General features: G+C 36.8%; 1 protein-coding gene across 1 annotated transcript; it reads right to left on the bottom strand.

The window, feature by feature from the left end:
- Positions 1 to 1,588: 1,588 nt before the first annotated feature.
- LOC132169783 (glutamate receptor 2.1-like) lies at positions 1,589 to 19,908 on the bottom strand. The gene is made up of 8 exons (XM_059580753.1): positions 19,707 to 19,908; positions 19,460 to 19,529; positions 17,825 to 18,141; positions 4,360 to 5,660; positions 3,434 to 3,740; positions 2,161 to 2,558; positions 1,763 to 2,065; positions 1,589 to 1,681 (listed from the first exon to the last, which is right to left on the bottom strand). The coding sequence occupies exons 1-8, from the start codon at positions 19,906 to 19,908 to the stop codon at positions 1,589 to 1,591; spliced, it is 2,991 nt and encodes a 996-aa protein (XP_059436736.1).
- Between the last annotated feature and the right edge of the window lie 346 nt (positions 19,909 to 20,254).

Here is a 20,254-nt window from a genome sequence, read left to right on the forward strand (position 1 = left end):
AACTATTTGCATTCCCACTTGGCCACTTGCCTTATTAAATTATTATAATCATGATATTTCCTATAACCCTCATTATTAGAAGACTTTAAGCTTTCAATAAAGGTGGCTAGCCTTGGTATATTTTTTTAGCAGTTTTAATCTCATTTAGACAGTATGAAAATTAAGACACTGCTTTTTAGGCTAAAAACTGAAAAGCTTCAAATTAATTTATGACTTCACTAAACGCCAATATAAATAATTTATTTACTAAATTGGGTTTAATTATGTCCATAAACGTATTAGTGAAGCTAAATTTTTAGAATTGAAGTAATGTACATAAGAGGTCAAAAATCAATGGAATATACCTTTAACATTAAATAGTTATTTAATATCATTAATCCACATATCATTATTATAATTTAACGATTATATTTTTAATCTATTTAATATTATTTAAATAAGAGTTTTAAAATCTAGATCGTTACAGCCTAGGTGTATGCCTAGAGTAAGAAGGCATTCAGATTTCACAAAAATTGGTATGCACTAGAAGTATACAACTAGAAGCCATTGATTTATTGAAGTTCTCTGCTGGAGCTAGTTTTGATTCATAGAGGAAGAAACTGATGAGTTTCTAGATATTATTTGTTGTCTAACACTAGGAATCATGTTCCTCTGGAGCTTGTCCGGCGGATTTTTAGTGCTTTGAGTTCTTAATCATTTCGAATTTAACTGATGAAAGCAACAGCCGGGATTGATTGAGGAATCTTTGCATGCCTCTTACTTTGTGTATGCATGCGTGTGTATCTTATTGACACTTGACAGTTAAACTTGCACCCAGAGGAATCATTTTATAAATTCTGACGATTTGTAGAATATAATATGTTTGGTTGAATGAGAACTTGAGAAAGCTGGGTGATTGTCATTAACTGTGAAAGGGATTTGCAAGCTAGCTTTATATCTTTGTTACTGTGATGCATGTGCCTATGAAGAAATATTATACTGGTACATGGCCTACACAGGAAATCTTATTCTCAGTCTTCATCTGTGTGCCTTAACATTCAGGAATCCATTACATTTTAGTTTATGCTGGCAGGCGAAGAATGAAGGTGCTATAGGTAGTCAGAAGTAGGGCTGTAACTTAATTGAGTCGAGTCAAGCCAAATATTGAATGTTCAAAACTCTAATAATTAATGTTATTTCAAACATGAGCTAAACTCGAACTTGTCACTGAGTTAGATAATTTGTTTAAATTTAGCTCATTTATTATTGGAGCGACCTTGAGCTTGTTCACGAGCTCTTCAGTTAATTTATTCATTCCTTATATAAAGTAAATATTAACCCTTCTTAGAAGTTCTAACTACAAAATTAAAATAATAAAATAAAAATAAATATATACGAGTTTATATGAGCTTCTACAAGTTGATTTTATATGAATATAACTCATTTAATAATTGAGCCTAATTTTATGTTCACAGAATCACAACAGGCTCATTTGATAAACAAATCGAATTCAAGTCAAGTTTATACGAACAAGTGTCAAGCAGATCGTCAAACGAAGTTATTCATTTGCATGATGATGAACTCCCACCTCGATGAGTATTCATTTCATCTAACTTGTCTCATTCGTACCCGATGTATTTGCCCGAGTTCGAGTGCTTCTTTGGTTCTTGACATAGAAGTATTTTACAAGTTTAGCTGTTTTCTTCAATAAGCTGTCATCTGTGTCCGCCAAAGCAGGAGTTCTTTGTGGATTCTTGATGCTCAAGTATCTTACGAGTCTAACCATCCTCCAAACACTCTCATCGCCCGGAGTAACGTTTCGGCCTTCAGAGGCAACTTGATGTTGCCGCCGATGACATATTACCGACAGTACAAGACAAATGGCAGAGGTGGCAACAGAGAGTAGATAGAGAACCTCAAAGCTCCGGAAGGTCAATTGTTGAGGTTCGCTAAAAGTTATGTTGGGTGAGCACTCATGCGAGGGAGTCAACCATATCTCTTGCAGTGACTTCAAATCCCCCTTCTCCGATAGATTTAGAATGGCTACAGAAAAGTCCCTGGCAAATGGCGAGCCTTTCTGGAAGGCCTGAATGGGGGAGCAAAAGAAGATTTCAAAAGGGTGAAAACTCAAACAAAAATGCATAGATGGAAAAGGAAAAGGCAAAAACAAAACCAACTCACAAAGCCCAATCCTCCAAATCTGGCGGCACGTATGGTGCCCGTGAATCGCTTGCAATACTTATCGAGGAAAACTTTCTCATACGGGAGTTCAAGAAAGGCAGCAGATATATTGTTGCTTTTGAATTCCATTGGGTAGCAGTCTTCACTGCTGACATTCACGATATTCTCCGGCTTGAAGTTAAGCACATTCTGCAAGTATTTATGTACAAACGAATCGCCATCGCAGCCAACTTTCAAGTTGTTTTTCTTCAACCACTCAATATCTGTAACATTTGGTTGCAGTTGTTGCACTGTGAGCAATGAAGACAGACTAGCAGTGTAGCTCGAGTTTAGGATCAACACCATAAAGAGCCACACTGCAACAACCATACGTGTTAAGTTGTTGTGGACTTTCTCCTCTGCAAAATGAACTCATCTGGTATTATGAGTGCTTTCAAATCATAAGTAAACCAATGTTTCTGTAATAACAGAAACAAAAAAACAAAAAAAACAAAAAAATGAAATGTTCTTAAGGTTCATTATTGAGTCAAACTCTAACGAATTGGTATGCATTGAGGCTCCGTTTGTTTCGTCGTAAAATGATTTACGGAAAATGTTTTTCCGTATTTTTGGGTGTTTGGTGCGATGTAAAATAATAGTTAAATGAAAATATTTTCCCTTTGACCGAAAATTCTTCTTTAATTTTCAGAAAATGGTTTACAGTTTTCAAAACTATTTTCCAAATCGTAAACCATTTTTCAACTTTGAGTATCTCATTCTCAAATTGACAAACATTGGCAAGATTCGCCCAGGACCCAGTCGAGACTTTTAAACACTAAATTACAAAAATATCAATGTCGGGTCTTGGGTGGATCCTGCCAGGGCCACAGGCTGATCCTGACGGGGTCCTGATAGGGTTTACGTGGGGTCCGGGCGGGTCCCGGGTGAGTCGCAATGGGGTCCTTGTGGGACTCGGTTCGGACACCTTATGACTTGGTCCGGACATTTTCGTAATTTAGAGTTTAATATGATTTAATGAATATATATATATATATATATATATATATATTTGTGATTTTCCGTACACGCTAAACACTGTAAAATGTTTTTCAAGAAATCATTTTTCAATAAAATATTTTCCGACGGAAAGCATTTTACGTCGTAACAAACGGAGCCTGAGTTATAACAAATCAAACGAGAATGCCCTCAAAGTTTGTATTCTAGCAAGAGAGAGTTACTAGAAGGTTTTGAGAGAGAGAAAAGATGAGAGAATTTTCTGTATATTGATACTTACTATGAGCAAAGAATAGAGAAGAGAAGGTAAACCAAAGTGCAGTGCTAATCTGATTCTTCCATGTTCCAACAAATTCTGGATTGGATTGGCGCTCAAGGAGCCAAACAATGATCATTGTGTACAGCAAGAGGGCACCAGTCACCGCCCACATGCTCCAGGTGAAAGGCTTGGTAAACGTCAATGGTGACCCTTTTGGTTTTGCTGGAACTATCATCGCCAAACCAGACTCAGCATACGGAAGTGTAAAATCCGCATATCGCAATCGATCGGCAAGTATAGTCACGTCGCCGATCACAGCATCGTAAGTCTTTTTAATTTGATATTTTCACCCACATCACAACAATGCATATATATAAATCCTAGTTAGAACAAATAATTGTAAAAGAGAAAAAAATAAAGGAAAAAAGAAGTTAAAGTTAACCAACTATGATTATTCTACTTGGGCGTGTTCAGCTGGTACTTAAAACACAATACAAATGGGTAGGATATAATTATACATGCCAAAAATACGTTTATAAACAAAATTGAGAAAAGTATCTTGTTCAACACCGCAATAGCAATTTGAAAACATGAAAATATCTACATATTTAAACCGGTAAGGAAGCGTGTCTTTATTAAAAAAGTAGGATTTTAATGGTCGAACAACAATTTTAAAAGTCGAATTGCGATTTTACCAAACGTGATTTAAAGGAGTTCTAGAAAATTAAAGTTAGATAAACTAGATCAGTGTAGGAGCCATTGTACGCCTCAAATTCAAAAGGCAAATCATACCCTAAGAGCTCTTTTACCTTCAAGAAAATTTGAATGCAGAAACCACCATATTTGTTCGGTTTCTCCCCATACTCAACCTTCACAAACTGATTTTAAAGTCGAATTGCGATTTTACCAAACCTGATTTTAAAGGACTTCTAGAAAAAAGTTATTACCTTGTTATAGATGTGATAAACCAGGTCGTCGTAGGTGCCATTGTACGCCACAAATTCAAAAGGCAAATCATACCCTAAGAGCTTTGTCAGGTTCGAGAAAATTTGAACGCAGAAACCATCATATTTGTTCTGATTCGGTGTCTCTCCATACTCGACCTTCACAAACTTCTCGAACGTTGTTCTCCCCGGGACTCCAATCTTCAGTGGCTTTGCATTTGTCGGCATTTCCCAACCTTTCGGAATCCGGTTTAAGTGCCCAGGCCAAATTACTTGACGGCCGTCCAAAGTTTTGAGGGTGTTAAAAACATTTTCACTTCCATTTTTCTCTTCACTTTTTTTGAAACCAAGCTCTGGTGTCCAAAGGCCTATTTCCTCGTATCCCTTCCCATTGTTCTCAGCAACGTTAATAATCGTCAATGTATTATTAGTGTCTGTGAGCTGGCCTGCTTCAAACTGTATTTTTCCAGTTAACCCAGAGAAATTGCTTGACAACATATTCTCTAACAACATCTCTGGAGTACTAGTAATGTTACTTGCCATTTTCTTTATCGCTTGTATAACAATTCCAATGCTGTCGTATGCTCGCAGGGCATAAATTCCAGGGTCGGAGTTATCTTCCTTCGGATATTCACTTCCGAAAACTTTCTGAAACTGTGCATGAAAATGGTGATTCTCAGAATAGTAGTTAGTCTTGATTCCTAATGCACCTTCCATGGAGGATATAACAGAGTCATTAACAGAGTGCAGCAAATCTGCAATGTTGTCTGCAATAATCCAAGCTGAGTCATTTCCTACGAGTCCCATCTGCTTGGCTTCTCTGAACAAAAGAGTCGCCATCTCTAATGATGACTGAAGAACTATGAAAACCCGACACTTTGTTTTGTTCAGGAGCTTATCCAGCTCTTCATGGACAACATGTTCCGGGTCTGACACCAAGGAATGTGGTTGGAGAACCAAACGGTACTCAATTTCCGAACCAACATTTCTGAGAGTCTCAGATAAAACTGCTAACTTGCCGGAAGCGCCACCATATGGTTCATCTTCATAAATGGCTATGACCCTTTGCCAATTGTAGGCCTGAACAATATCTGCAATACACTTTATTTGCTCAGAACCATTTTTAGCCATTTGTATCAAATAAGGCCAACGAAGTGACGTTTTGGGTGGGTTGATGGCTGGTGCTGCAAACGAAATGACTGGAACATGAGCTTGGCCTCCAACATCAGCTACTACAGCGGCTTCCTGCCATGTGTGCATGCCAATAATCACTTTCACCTTTTTCTCTCTAATGAATTCTTCAGCTGTTATACCAAAATTTAGAGATTCCATTAATGTACATTGTTAGCACATTTTAGTATTGAATGCAGAAACAAATTGGTAAATGAAAATGTAAGGGAATTTATAATTAATTAAAGGATAGTTAGTTCTTAGACTGTAACTCTTAGCCGCCTTTGTTTTATAAACAATCACCATGAACGACAATGAATTTTTTTTGATACGGTTCACTACCTCCCTTTAATCCAGCCAAGGGTTCTTGCAAAACAAAGACACATGGATCACTTGTTTTAAATACTGGTGGGAGACATTGATAAGTACCAAAATATTCATATTTTAGCCCTTAAACTTGTATATGTTAATTCCTTAGTTTTGTTAGTTTATGCTATTTTATTTCCTATTTGTATTTTCTTTGTTTTATAGGTTTTTGGAAGAATAGAAAGCGTTTCCGGAAAAGTTTCAAGCTTAAAAGGCAAATTGAGAAGACCTACAAGATATGGTTAAGCTTAAACAATCATAATAGAGGACTTATATGATGTGGTTAAGTTTAATCAAATAAAGGAAAGTATTAAATCGGAATTTCTCAAATTGAAGGCAAAATCGGATTTGATTCAAATTTGGATTCTGTACATGTCTCGGTAATTTGACCATAACTTTCAGCTCAAATATTCAATTGAGGTGATTCAAGCTGCATTGGAAATATAACTCAAAATGTTACAAATCTTTGTGAAATAGCATTTTCCAAATTCGGATTCCCGCTATGCCAAAATCACCCCGCAAGATAGGAACGCAATTCTGGACGAATCCTATTCCGATTTGGACTTAGGTTTTCTTTATCCTAATTAGACTAGGACTTAAATCTCCGAATTTTTTAGGCTTACTAGAGCTTCTAGGACTCTCCTAAGCCCTATAAATAGACCTTTAAGCCTCACAATTCAATACACAATTTCAAGGAGACAACTTTGGGGAGAGGAATTGGAGACTACTTCTAGGAGCGGTTTTCGATTCTTTCTTTCCCTTTTCTTTTTAGTTTTAATTTAATTATCTGTAACTAACTCTTAAGGAGGGCTAGATTGAAGCCCTAATTATGTTTATTTAATATTTTAATATTAGCGTTTTTGTGATAATCATATTGTGATGCTTAACTTGATTAATGCCTGTTTTCTTAAATTCCTCATATGTGTGTAACTGGCTTTTATATGCATGTGGTATGAACTAGTTAATCAAATCAATTTGGATGACTAAGTCCTGGGTTTAATAAGAGTAACAAAAGAAATCCACACCGGCCTCTTGGGTTAATTAACATGGGGAACCGGGAGAAGATACCCATACCCTAGGCCTCATGTGTTTGTCGATTTCCATAGATTTATGCTTTCTTAAAGAATAACTTAGTATACACCCATGCTAAATCCTTTAAGAAAGAAAAGAGTTAGAGTATACACCCATGCCTAACTCGTTGCTTAGGAAAATCTATAGCTTAAGGAGTATACACCCATGCCCTTAGGTTGACAAACATTGAGTATTCATAATATGATTGGATCATTAACATATTGTTATATTATCTAAGTATGATTAGTAGTGGACATCAAAGCCCTACTTTTACTTTATCTTTATATCTTTTTATTTCTTTTTCATAATATCAATTTAGTGACAACTTGATATTTTTAATCAATTCTAAATAAAATTAATAATTCTCGTGGGATCGATCTCGTACTTGCTGCACTATACTATCATTTGATCTTGTGCACTTGCGAGTAAAACGTACTAAATATTATCTATTAATTTAGATAGTATTTAGCACAACAAGTTTTTGGCGCCGTTGCCGGGGATTGCTTGATTTTGTTTGGAATTTTTTTCCCTTAATTTATTTTTGTTTTTTTTTTTATGTTGTTTTTTGTTTTTTTCTAGTCTTCCGCAGTTCTTGTTCTGCTTCCAGAGGTACGCTCAAGCGCCCATTCCAGGGCGATCAAGCGCACCAGTGCGATCGAGCGCACTAGCAAGTGCGATCGATTGCACATCCGGACAGCAGCACATAAATTGTTTTAATTATAGGTCTGATTTTTTTTCTTTTGTTTCATGCAGGGTCGTTCGAGTCTGCATTTTCGTAAGTTTTAATTTTGTTTTTATTTCCCTTTTATTTTTAACTTCTTTTTGTTATTTTATTTTTGTTTTCACACATGTGGGGAGGCATTCCGACACTCTATGAACCATGTTCATTATGCCAGGACCCTTATCACCATGTTAGAGAATATCCTTCAATAAGACAAATTTCTAACAAAATTTTTGGGCATAAGAACACATCGTTCTCTAGACTAGGGAACGATTGCTATTTTGATTCTTATAACCCGTCATGGAGCCCAACAGTCTAATCTTTCGTGGCAAGCTCAAGCTCCTGGAAATCATGCTCCACAATATCATGAATCGCACCATCAATCATATCCACAGTTCTATGATCAATCATATTCTTCTCCCATTGATTGACCTCAACAATACCAAGAGCAACTGCAATACCAAAAAGAACCACCTCCTCCAAAAAGGCCTATCTTAGAAGAAACAATGTTAGCTTTTCTTAGCTACAGTAAAGCCTATAATCAACGGTTGCAATCCACATGTGCCAAGATGGAGGGCCATCTCAAGCAAATATCAGAAATCCTCAAAGAAGAAAAGTGTCAAGGTCAGTTGGTGGCAAATCCTAATGAACAATACATGAAGGAAGAGTGCACTTATTATCATGAGCAAACAACCACCACACTTGGGAATGAAGAGACTGGTGAGGAAATTTTTTATGAGCCAAGTCTTGAGGATTCGATGGGAGAGTGTTTTGATCAATTTGGAGGTGACCTAGACCTGGATAAGCTACTTGAGCATGCTGAAACTTCTAATGAGCCAAGTCTTGAGGATCCTTTGAGAGAGTGCTTTGATGAATTTGGAGGTGACCTAGACCTGGACAAGCTACTTGAGTATGCTGAGACTTCTAATGAGCCAAGTCTTAAGGATCCATTGAATGAGCGTTTTGATCAATTTGAATTTGACCTGGATCTTGACAAGTTCCTCAAGCAAGCTGAGATGTTTAGTGAGCCAAGTGTGAAGGATCCGTTGGAAGAGCACTTTGCTCAATATGAATTTGATCTGGACCTTGACATGATACGTGAGCAAGCTGAGGCCTTATTGGATTCCTGATGCAGATCACAGGTCCCCTGGAAGCGCGATCAATCGCACATGTACCTGCGATCGAGCACAATTCCAGACATTTGCGCACCAAGTCCCTGGAACTACGATCGATCGCACTTCTACCTGTGATCGATCGCAAACGGAGCTGTTTATGTTATATTCCGCATTTTTATTACGTTAAGCCGTCTTTATTTCCTTGTTTTAGTAGGATTATGGTTTTGAGAGTCAATATTTCGTTATTTTATTAGGTTTAGGGTTTTGGGGGTATTAATGTCATATTTTATTATGTTTAGGGTTTTGGGCTATAAATATATGCTTATAGCCTCTAGAGAAAACAAGTTTTTGATTATTATTTGGTTTTCTCAATAAGAATACTCAGAGTTGAGTTTCTTCATTACTTTTCCTTAAATTCATAGATAGCATCTATTGATTTGAGAAGGTTTTTTTGATTCTTGTGATAGTCTCACAATCTTAGAAATATTTATCCCTTCTACTTGTTGTTTTCTTGTTCACTACAATCCTACGCTGCATCAGTTGGTATCAAAGCTCAGTTACTTTCCATAAATGGGGAGGAGCAACCGCTTTGCAGACATGAACGATGTGTACGTGCGCACGGAGACAGCATGTAAGGAGCAATCGGCGATTCGTTTGAGGCACATGAGTGGTGGGCAGAACAATTGTCGTCGCCAACCAAGACCGCGATTCGCGGAGGTGGAAGGCAAATCGATCGCTGAACCTTGGCAACACACGGAGGATCGATTCAGGGCTATGAGGGATCAAATTGAAGACCTCACTACCCAATTATCCAACTTGTGTGGTCAACATGGGAACGGATCTAGAAGCCCGTTTGCGGAGCGCCGAACGCACGGACATCAGCACCTTGCGCAAGCTCATGCCAATCGGTGGGTAAGTAGATTTAAACTCAAAATTCTAAAATTCGACGAGGATCTAGAACCCGACAAATTTTTGGATTGGGTGTTGGCTGTGGAAGAGGTTTTTGAATTCAACGGGATGCCCGATGAACAACGAGTCTCTTTGGTGGTACATACATTCCGGGGAAGAGTTGGTGCGTGGTGGCAACAACTAAAGAGAACTAGGAAGCGTGAAGGCAAATTGAAGATCAATAGTTGGGAGAAACTATTGAAATATATGCGCGTCGCTTTCTTGCCCCATAGTTATACCATGGGTCAAAAGTCACAAAATTGGAGACAAGGGTCTATGGCTGTGACAAAGAAAATAGAAAATTCCTACAAAAAAGTGGCGTTTAGGAAAACATGGAGTGAGGCGAAGAGTCCACGACAGGCCAATTGGACTCTTACTTGCCAACCACAAATCCATAAACCGAATCCATATTCTGTGGAGGAGGAAAAATAATCTATGGATGAAGAGTTTTAGGAATCCGAATTCAGTGATGAAGAGTTCAGACATGAAGATGTTGTAGATCCTTCGCAAGGATTTGTGGATTGGGATTCCCCACCAACCTATGATGACGATGTCAATGAGGAAGAACCGATTGAAGGACCTTTGGCATCCGACCTAGAGGACGAGTACGAAGATGATGGATTTTCACCCATGTTCGGCGGCCTCTACCCCGAAGAAGATGACCAAGAAGAAGAGTACAAAGAAGATGGTTTTTCTCCCATGCTTGGCGGCCTTTACCCCGAAGATGATCAATTGGAAGAGGAAGAGCCCACGGGTGACATCGACAATTATGAAGAGGTTGATGAAGACTTTTCAGGTGAAGTGCCTAATTATAATGATGAAGATGGTTATATTGATTTTCTTGGTGTTGAAAGTATTTTAAATTCTCTTAACAACAATTGTGATGAGTTCTATGCGGATGAGGAGAATTATATGTTCACAAGGGAAACAACGGTTGACCCGTCCTGGAGTATATTCATGGCACGTGAAAGGGAGAAAGAACGAGAGAAAAACGGCAAATTTGAAGTATTGCCAAGTGGTGTGTGGGGCTTTCATGACAACCATCAAGGTATTTTGATGATGAGAAGCATCATGTTTATTTTGGGGTGTTGCCTTGTTTTGATCTTGAGGAAGGGCGAGTGGAATGAGTTGACTGGACATCCGAAGGACCGTGGAAAGAACTGGCCGAATTCGAGGGCGAATTCTCTCCAACAAGGGGAGCATGATGCAGATAGCAGGTCCCCTGGAAGTGCGATCGATTGCACATGTACCTGCGATCAAGCGCAATTCCAGACATTTGCGCACCAAGTCCCTGGAATTGCGATCGATCGCACTTCTACTTGTGATCGATCGCACACGGAGCTGCTTATGTTATATTCCGCATTTTTATTACGTTAAGCCGTCTTTATTTCCTTTTTTTAGTAGGATTAGGGTTTTGGGAGTCAATATTTCGTTATTTTATTAGGTTTAGGGTTTTGGGGGTATTTATGTCATATTTTATTATGTTTAGGGTTGTGGGCTATAAATATATGCTTATAGCCTCCAGAGAAAACATTTTTTGATTATTATTTGGTTTTCTCAATAAGAATACTCAGAGTTGAGTTTTTTCATTACTTTTCCTTAAATTCATAGATAGCATCTATTGATTTGAGAAGGTTTCTTTGATTCTTGTAATAGTCTCGTAGTCTTAGAAATATTTATCCCTTCTACTTGTTGTTTTCTTGTTCACTACAATCCTACGATGCACCAATTCCACTCCTAAGAACAACAAGGTGGAAGAAGAAGATGAGCAAACTGAGGTTCTAGAGGAGTTACATTGGGAAAAGGAAGAGAGCACTGAGACTTCTTCAACATCAGCTCCTATTCCCGAATTACCAAGACTCCAAGAGAGAAGTCTGCTGGGGTTATGTGATGAGCAAATTGAGGACATCAAGATAGATGAATTCCCTGAGTATTATCCAGTTCATGATTCCCTCCCGGATGAGAAACTGTGGGAGAAAACTCAAAGTAGTCCTCCCCGATCTATAAACAATTGGAATCACCTTGCAATAGAAAAAATTCATTCCCTTTGGGGTAAGAGAATGAAAGACTGGTGCTTCAAGTTTAAAGTGCCACAGTCTGGCTGAAGACGTTAAACTTAGCACTCATGGGAGGCACCCCATAGCATATCCTTTTTATTTCCTGTTTGTTTTATTTTTTTGTTGGTTATTTTTAGTTTCGTTTTGTTTTCCCTTTGTTACTTTAGTTTTTTAATTTTCAGGAATAAGTGTGCTTCAGTTCAAGTTTTGGGAGTGTGCTAAGAGCCATGCCATTCTAGACATGTCATCCATCTCCCGGGTAAGATCTTTCCATGTTATACACACATTGGGGACAATATGTAATTTAAGTTTGGGGGTATGGGAGACACTTTACACACTTTGTCCCATTTTTTAAAAAGAAAAAAATATGCATGTTAATGTTGTCTTAAAATTTTGGTTGATCTTAAAAATTGTGATTTGATTCTCATTGGTGAGCTTAAAATTTTGAACACATGATCTGATGATAGGATTTTTCAGTTTGGTTACTAGCTTTGGCAGTTGAGAATTTACATGCTTGATCTGATCTACACAAGCACATTAGCACATAATTTGTGGGGTATGACATGAAAGTCTGATGTGTGTGTTTTTATGTCTTGGGTGAAACTGTATGACTTATTAGATGGATACTTTGGCATATTTATATATATAAAAAGAGAAAAAGAGTATAGAAAAAGAAAAAAAGAAAAAGAAAAAAAATGATGATCATTGATAAGCTTTTCACTAAGTAACTAGACCTCTTGCCTAAAAGCATTGAGTGTTCACATCAAAAGGTGAAGAATTTTGATTTGGTTAATGTCATGGTTAGTTTGGATTCGTAACCTTTTTGACTCGAGTTAGTAAGTCCTTAAGGGTGTTTTACACCTAATGCCCTAAAACAATCTGGTTTGGGAGTCATTGACTTAACACTCGCTACATGGGTCAATTAGAAAGCTTAAGGGAACCAAACATTGCACAGCCTGACCAAAAAAAAAAAAAAAAAAAAAAAAAGTTATGCCATAGATATTCATTCTAATGGAAATTTCAGTGAACTTTAAGATATTGAGACATTGCACATTAGAAATAATTGGAAGCTTCATATTTATGTGCTAATTCACTTTACATTGTTTCAAACTTGTAATGCCTTAACATGTCTTTTGTAAGTAATTAAACTTTAAAATTCCAATTCACTGTGAAGATGGAGTTTATCTTTTTAAGCTTGCTAATGAAGGAAAATCATGATCTTGAGTGATACCTTAATTTTGGATAATATGAAATTGTGCATAATGCTTGTGAGTAACATTTTTGGAAAACCCTCACGAGACTTCACTCGTCCTCTAGGGAATTCTTAGGGGTTTAAAAGACTTGTTGCAAATGCTAAATACAATCGTACATCCCATGAAAGATGGATTTATCTTTTAGTTTTCTGCTTTTCATTTTGTTTTTAGTTTAGTATTGCTAAGGGACTAGCAATATGTAAGTTTGGGGGTGTGATAAATACCAAAATATTCATATTTTAGCCCTTAAAACTTATATTTGTTAATTTGTTAGTTTTGTTAGTTTATGCTATTTTATTTCTTTTTTGTATTTTCTTTGTTTTATAGGTTTTTGGAAGAAAAGAAAGGGTTTCCGGAAAAGTTCCAAGCTTAAAGGGCAAATTGGGAAGACCTAGAAGATATGGTTAAGCTTAACCAATCATAATAGAGGACCTAAGTTTAATCAAATAAAGGAAAGGATAAGATCGAAATTTCTCAAATTGAAGGCAAAATCGGATTTGATTCAAATTTGGATTCTGCACATATCTCGGTATTTTGACCATAACTTTAAGCTCAAATATCCTATTGTGGTTATTCAAGCGGCATTGGAAAGATAACTTAAAGTGCTACAAATTATTGTGAAATAGTATTTTCTAAATTCGGATTGCCGCTATGCCAAAATCACCCCACATGATAGGAACGTAATTTTGGACGAATCCTATTCCGACTTAGGTTTTTTGTATCCTAATTGGACTAGGACTTAAATATCCGAATTTCCTAGGATTACTAGGGCTTCTAGGGCTCTCCTAAACCCTATAGATAGACCTCTAAGCCTCACAATTCAATGCACAATTTTAAGGAGACAACTTTGGGGAGAGGAATTGGAGGCTACTTCTAGGAGTGGTTTTTGGTTTTTTCTTTTTCTTTCCTTTTAGTTTTATTTTAATTATGTATAACTAACTCTTAAGGAGGGCTAGATTGAAGCCCTAATTATGTTTATTTCTTTATCCTAATTAGACTAGGACTTAAATCTCCGAATTTCCTATGATTACTAAGGCTTTTAGGATTCTCTTAAGCCCTATAAATAGACCTCTAAGCCTCAAAATTCAATGCACAATTTTAAGAAGACAACTTTGGGGAGATAAATTGGAGGCTACTTCTAGAAGCGGTTTTCGGTTCTTTCTTTTCCTTTTCTTTTTAGTTTTATTTTAATTATGTGTAACTAACTCTTAAGGAGGGCTAGATTGAAGCCCTAATTATGTTTATTTCTTTATCCTAATTGGACTAGGACTTAAATCTCTGAATTTCCTAGGATTACTAGGGCTTCTAGGACTCTCCTAAGCCCTATAAATAGACCTCTAAGCCTCACAATTCAATGCACAATTTTAAGGAAACAACTTTGGGGAGAGGAATTGAAGGCTACTTCTAGGAGCGGTTTTCGATTCTTTCTTTTCCTTTTCTTTTTAGTTTTATTTTAATTATGTGTAACTAACTCTTAAGAAAGGCTAGATTGAAACCCTAATTATATTTATTTAATATTTCAATATTGGCATCTTTGTGATAATCATATTGTGATGCTTAACTTAATTAATGCCTGTTTTCTTGAATTCCTCATATGTGTGTAATTGGCCATTAGATGCATGTGGTATGGACCAGTTAATTAAATCAATTTGAATGATCGAGTCCTCAGTTTAATAAGAGTAACAAAAGAAATCCACACCGGGTTCTTGAGTTAATCAAGATGGGAAACCGGGAGTAGACATCGATGCCCTAGGCCTCATGTTTTTGTCGATTTCTATAAATTTATACTTTCTTAAAGAACAACTTAGTATACACCCATGCTAAATCCTTTAAGAAAGAAAAGAATTAGAGTATACACCCATGCCTAACTCGTTGCTTAAGAAAATCTATAGCTTAAGGAGTATACACCCATGCCCTTAGGTTGGCAAACATTGAGTATTTATAATATGATTGGATCATTGGCATATTGTTATATTATCTAAGTTGATTAGTGGTGGACATCAAAGCTCTACCTTTACTTTATCCTTATATCCTTTTATGTCTTTTTCATAATATCAATTTAGTGACAACTTGATATTTTTAATCAATTCTAAATAAATCAACAATCCTCGTGGGATCGATCTCGTACTTGCTGCACTATACTATCGTTTGATCTTGTGCACTTGCAAGTAAAACGTACTAAATATTATCTATTAATTTAGATAGTATCTAGCACAACAGGCACTCTGACGCCTAAGTGAATAGGGTTATCTCTGAGTAAGGGGCTGAAGTAAGAGTAAGAGGATGTAATGTGTATACCTCTGATTTAGGGCTTGTTGTCTTTTGTAGAGTTACTATAAGTAAGTGATGTAGATCAAAGTGCTTGGTAATTCATGAGGAGGATTGGAGCATATGTAAGTGTGAAGGGGGCCCAAGAAATTGTGCCCGCTAGAGGAATCAAGACGAGAGCACAAACTCGTGCTAAGGAGTGATCAAAACAGTCGTAGGAACCTTCGTTCGATAGCCCGTCCAAACGGTCAAGCAAATGGGACACTCTCGGGAGTTCTCCATAGTAATTCTCGATGCATCCATTCGTTGCCCCGTTCGAACGGCCTAGAGAATTAATGGCCAACATCGAAAATTCCCCATAGTAATTCCCGATACATCAATTCGAACGCCTATGTTATGTTTTCAGTTTACATACTTCAATTTCAGTTTTATTTTATGACCGTCTGAACGGAGGTATGTTCCATTCGAACAACCAGTGTAGAGTTGTTAACCGACTAATTTCTATTACTACTAGGGTTATGAGTTTTGGGGTCAATAAATACATGCTTATAGCCTCAACAACGTAGTTTTTGATATTTATTCAGTTTTTATCAATAAGAAAGCTTAGAGTTGAGTTTCTTCTACATTTTTCCTTCAAACCCTAGATAGACTCGAATGTTTTAAGAAGATTTCTTAAATCCTTGATAGACTCAATGTTTTTAAGCAATATTGTTCCTTTTCTTGCTATTTGTCTTTGCACCCACAACATCACACTACATCAGTAAGACAAGTAGGGCATGCATGTAAAACTCTAGGAGCAGGAGTGCCAATGAGAAAGGTGAATGATTCTTGGGAATGCCTTTCATTCCTAGTGTCATTTTGACGGGTTCTTTTCGTATATGGCGCGAAGGTCTATATTAGGTGAATTTGAGGGAAAATTTTGTCCAACTTAGAGAGGATGGTGTAGACCATTCTGCTAAGACTTTATGGACAAGTTTAAGCGAAGGAAGAAAGCTTCTAGAGGGTTGGCCTTTGATTTTGAAAGCAAGCAAGAGTTCCCTTGAGTCTTGCTCAAAAGAGTCACTTATGTTGGATCGAGCCTTTAACAATATCATCTAAAAACGAATTGGTGTCCATTAAGGGAAGCCAAATCCTTTTATGGCATTCGAAATCGCACCCCACAAGGCATGTTCTAAGAACCGTCCAAGTGAGTAGAGCGGCATTTAACGAACCTCAACAATCCCTCCCTCAACATGACGCTCTCGCGACTCGAACCTATGACCCTGACTCTGATACTATTTGTTGGATTGGGCCGTTGACCATCTCATCTAAAAACTAATTGGTATTCAGTGAGGAAAGCCAAATCCTTTTATGGCATTCGAAATCGCACCCGCAAGGCATGTTTTAAGAGGCATTCAAGTGAGCAGATCGAGCGGCACTATTGAACTTCAACAACTTAGAATAAAAATTGTGGCAAGATTTTTACTCGACTGTTAATGATTGCCCAAGCAAGATGCTGTGGCAATCAAATAGAAAGTTTGCTTCATGTTTGCTCCACCCTCGGTGGAGCGAGATTGCGACTAATCATATGATAGAAAGTTCGCTCAAACGAGTTTGTCATTAGTTTAATAAAGGCTATTTTGTAATAAAGGCTACTCATTATTGTCAATAAGAATACTCCGAAGGAGTTTTTTTCTTCACTTTTCCTGTAATTCCTATATTTTTTCAAGTTTTGTAGAAGAGTTGTGAAGTTTAGTATGTGTGGAATCAACTTTTCACTCAGCCATGCTGCATTAAAAACATATATAGCATATTCTCCAACGCAAGCAATAACTGGGAACATTTTTATTCTGTAAATCTTTTCTATTAATGTTAAAATGAGGAACAATTAATAGAATCTGGCAAAATGATGATAAGCGATCGAAACTCATATATAATAGCAACCAACTAATTAAAGTCAACGGTGTCCGATAAAAATAACATATAAAATATAAAAGAAACAAAAAGAATGATAGAATCAAGATGCAAATTATTAAGGATAATGAAAAAGAAAATAAAAAAGAGGAAAAATAAATACAAAATGAATGCGGCACATTCCTTAGTTCGAAATATTTTAGGATTTTAAACATTGTATGTCGTCATTTGTTTTTCTAGGCCCTTGTAACATGTGGCCTTCTCTCATTTTATTTTTCTTAAAGCCTTTAACATTCTTTTGACGTTTTTTTTTAGGCTGGCCAGGCATGCATGTTCTTAAATCATTTTACAGTGCAAAATGTGTTTTATTGTATATGACAGGTGTTCATTTATCTTATTAATATTTTTAAGTTGACAACTACTAAGTTATTAGAAATGATAAAAATCATTTTTTCACCTATTTCCGTATAGTGAATGAGTGAATTTACCATTAAATTTTTGTAGAACCCACGTAAGTCTAAAAATCTAATGATAGATCTAGATCTATTAGATTTACAAAAAGAAATAATTGAAAGAATGATCTCTTAAGTTATAAACACAACTTACCGATTGAAGCTACTGTAGCTCCTCTAAGGTCGTCCAGGAAATGGAGAAGCACTTTGCGAGTCTTCGACTTTTTGTTGTGGTTTTGAGCTTCAATTTCCATGGCTGTTTTCACTTCTTTTCCCATACGGGTTTTAACATCAATGATAACACCTATACCCGTAACTTCGTTATTGTTTGCTTCAGCTCCATAGAAGAAGATCACAGTAAGAAGAACAAATATCAGTGCAGGGAAGAGCAACTGAGCTCTCGAAACCCGGCTAATTACTTGCATCTGACGGTACTGCATAGGGTAGATGGGACGTCGAATACTGCTTTGGCTTTAGTAATAGATCAGACAACCTTATCAACATCTTCTATGAGCGGAGGAAGAAGAAAACGCGTTATCTGGAAGACTATGAGTGTGGAATACTGCATCTTTGACTTTGTCTTGTATGGAGTCGAATTTTCTTGGCAATGATCGAGGGAATCCACCAACATTAATTAGTCACTGTTAGAGTGAAAGTCTCCAAAAGTCGGTTTGGATATTTAACAAGGATTAGACATTTGAGAAAGTTCGAATTTGGAAGGGTATGCGCTAGCTGTACGTGATTCTTCCAGGAAAGACACCTTTGAAAGCCTAGCGGAAACAGAGAAGTCAGATGTAGGGTTTCTCATAGGCTTCGTTTGGCATTGGCCTACAACTGTTTATTGGTTTGGAATTGTAGTAAAAATTGATTGATGTAAAAAAAAATTAAAAAAAAAATGTATGGTATGTAAAAGTGAATTAACTCACCAATTTAATGTTTGGTGCATTAAATTGACAAGAGGTGTAGAGTCGTGTTAGAATAGCCATAACATTTTATTCTATATTTGTTCAATATTACAATTTTAATGTATTCAATAGGATCCATAGAATTTCTAACCATAATTATAATATTTGACTTCTATGGCTTATCTTACCTACACCACATATACATGCTCTATATAAATAGGACTTCTTATAAAAAATATATATAATATCAAATCAATATAACAAACATGTAATTTTATTGGGTATTATAACGATAGATGTAGGATTCTATCACCAAACCGCTATAAATTTTTGTATTATTCACTCTCAGTACCTTTTATATTTATAATATAAGAAATGATAATATATCTTTCTTAATCTCATATTTCACTAGTGATTTTGTGAATAAATAAGTCAATGAGCAAAATGTAGTTCTATAGGCTATTCAGAGTGGTGGACATATGTGTTTGTTGTTACTGTGCACAATAATGATGAATAATATAGAATCGAAAAGAGAGAGATCAAGAGAGAGTTGAGATACAGATTTATGTGGTTCGGCAATGTGCCTATGTCCACAGGAGAGAGTGCGACTATATTTTTCTATTTAATGATTTAAAGTTACAAGATAACATATTTATAGGAAAACCCTAATTATAAGTACTTTGAAAAACCCCAAAATACCCCCCACAACTTATTTGTCCCCAGACCCACATAAATTAATTACACCCAATGGGCCAGTAGTAGAATATGAGCCACTTGTTCCAACAATCTCCACCTTGGCGAGTATTCACCTATTTGAAAATAATCAAGTATTTTGGAACTAATAGGTTTGGAGATGCCGCCTTCTCTCCTCTCCTTTCTAGCACCTGGAGACATTTGTCAAGTCCAAGCAGTGCTTGAACTTGTCTGCGGTAACAGGCTTCGTCAACATGTCCGCTGCATTCTCAGAAGTGTGAATCTTCTCAAGTAACAATTCACCTGTAGCAACCAATTCCCTAATCTTGTGAAACCTCACATCAATGTGTTTGGTTTTAGCATGATACAGTTGGTTCTTTGCCAAGTAAATGGCACTCCGACTGTCACAATACAACTGAACTCCGCCTTGTTGAATACCCAGCTCCCTGACTAACCTTGTAAGCCACAAAGCTTTCTTTGCAGCCTTAGCCACCACTATGTACTCCGCCTCAGTCGTGGACATCGCAACCGTAGATTGGATCATAGATCTCCAACATATGGGTCCTCCTGCAAGAGTGAACACATAACCCGTGGTCGACCTCCTGTCATCCAAATTTCTGTCTAACAAAAGTGATGCCATACTCTGTAGTACCTTTCAAGTATCTGAAAATCCATTTGATTGCATCCTAGTGCTGTCTTCCCGGATTTTCCATGTACTTGCTCACCACACTGATTGCATGAGCCAAACGTGGCCTAGTACATACCATAGCATACATCTGACACTTCATTGCACTGGCATATGGGACCTTAGGCATGTCTTCAGTTTCTTCAACTGTCTTTGGACATTGTGAGGTAGACAAACGGAAATGATTCTTCATTTTTCTTTTTTTTTTTCTTTTTTTTTGAGGCTCTGCAATGTCTAACTCCCTTAAGCTTTCTAATTGACCCATGTAACAAGTGTTAGGCCAATAACTCCCAAGCCAGGT

This window comes from Corylus avellana, chromosome ca2 (assembly GCF_901000735.1).
Source record: "Corylus avellana chromosome ca2, CavTom2PMs-1.0".
NCBI lineage: Eukaryota > Viridiplantae > Streptophyta > Magnoliopsida > Fagales > Betulaceae > Corylus > Corylus avellana.

Coding starts and splice junctions, on each gene's coding strand:
- LOC132169783 (XM_059580753.1), bottom strand. CDS start 19,908: ATGGCATCACTTTTGTTAGACAGAAATTTGGATGACAGGAGGTCGACC. Junction 5,661..17,824: donor AGCTACAGTAGCTTCAATCG/GTAAGTTGTGTT, acceptor TTGGTATAACAG/CTGAAGAATTCATTAGAGAG. Junction 2,066..2,160: donor GATTTGGAGGATTGGGCTTT/GTGAGTTGGTTT, acceptor TCCCCCATTCAG/GCCTTCCAGAAAGGCTCGCC.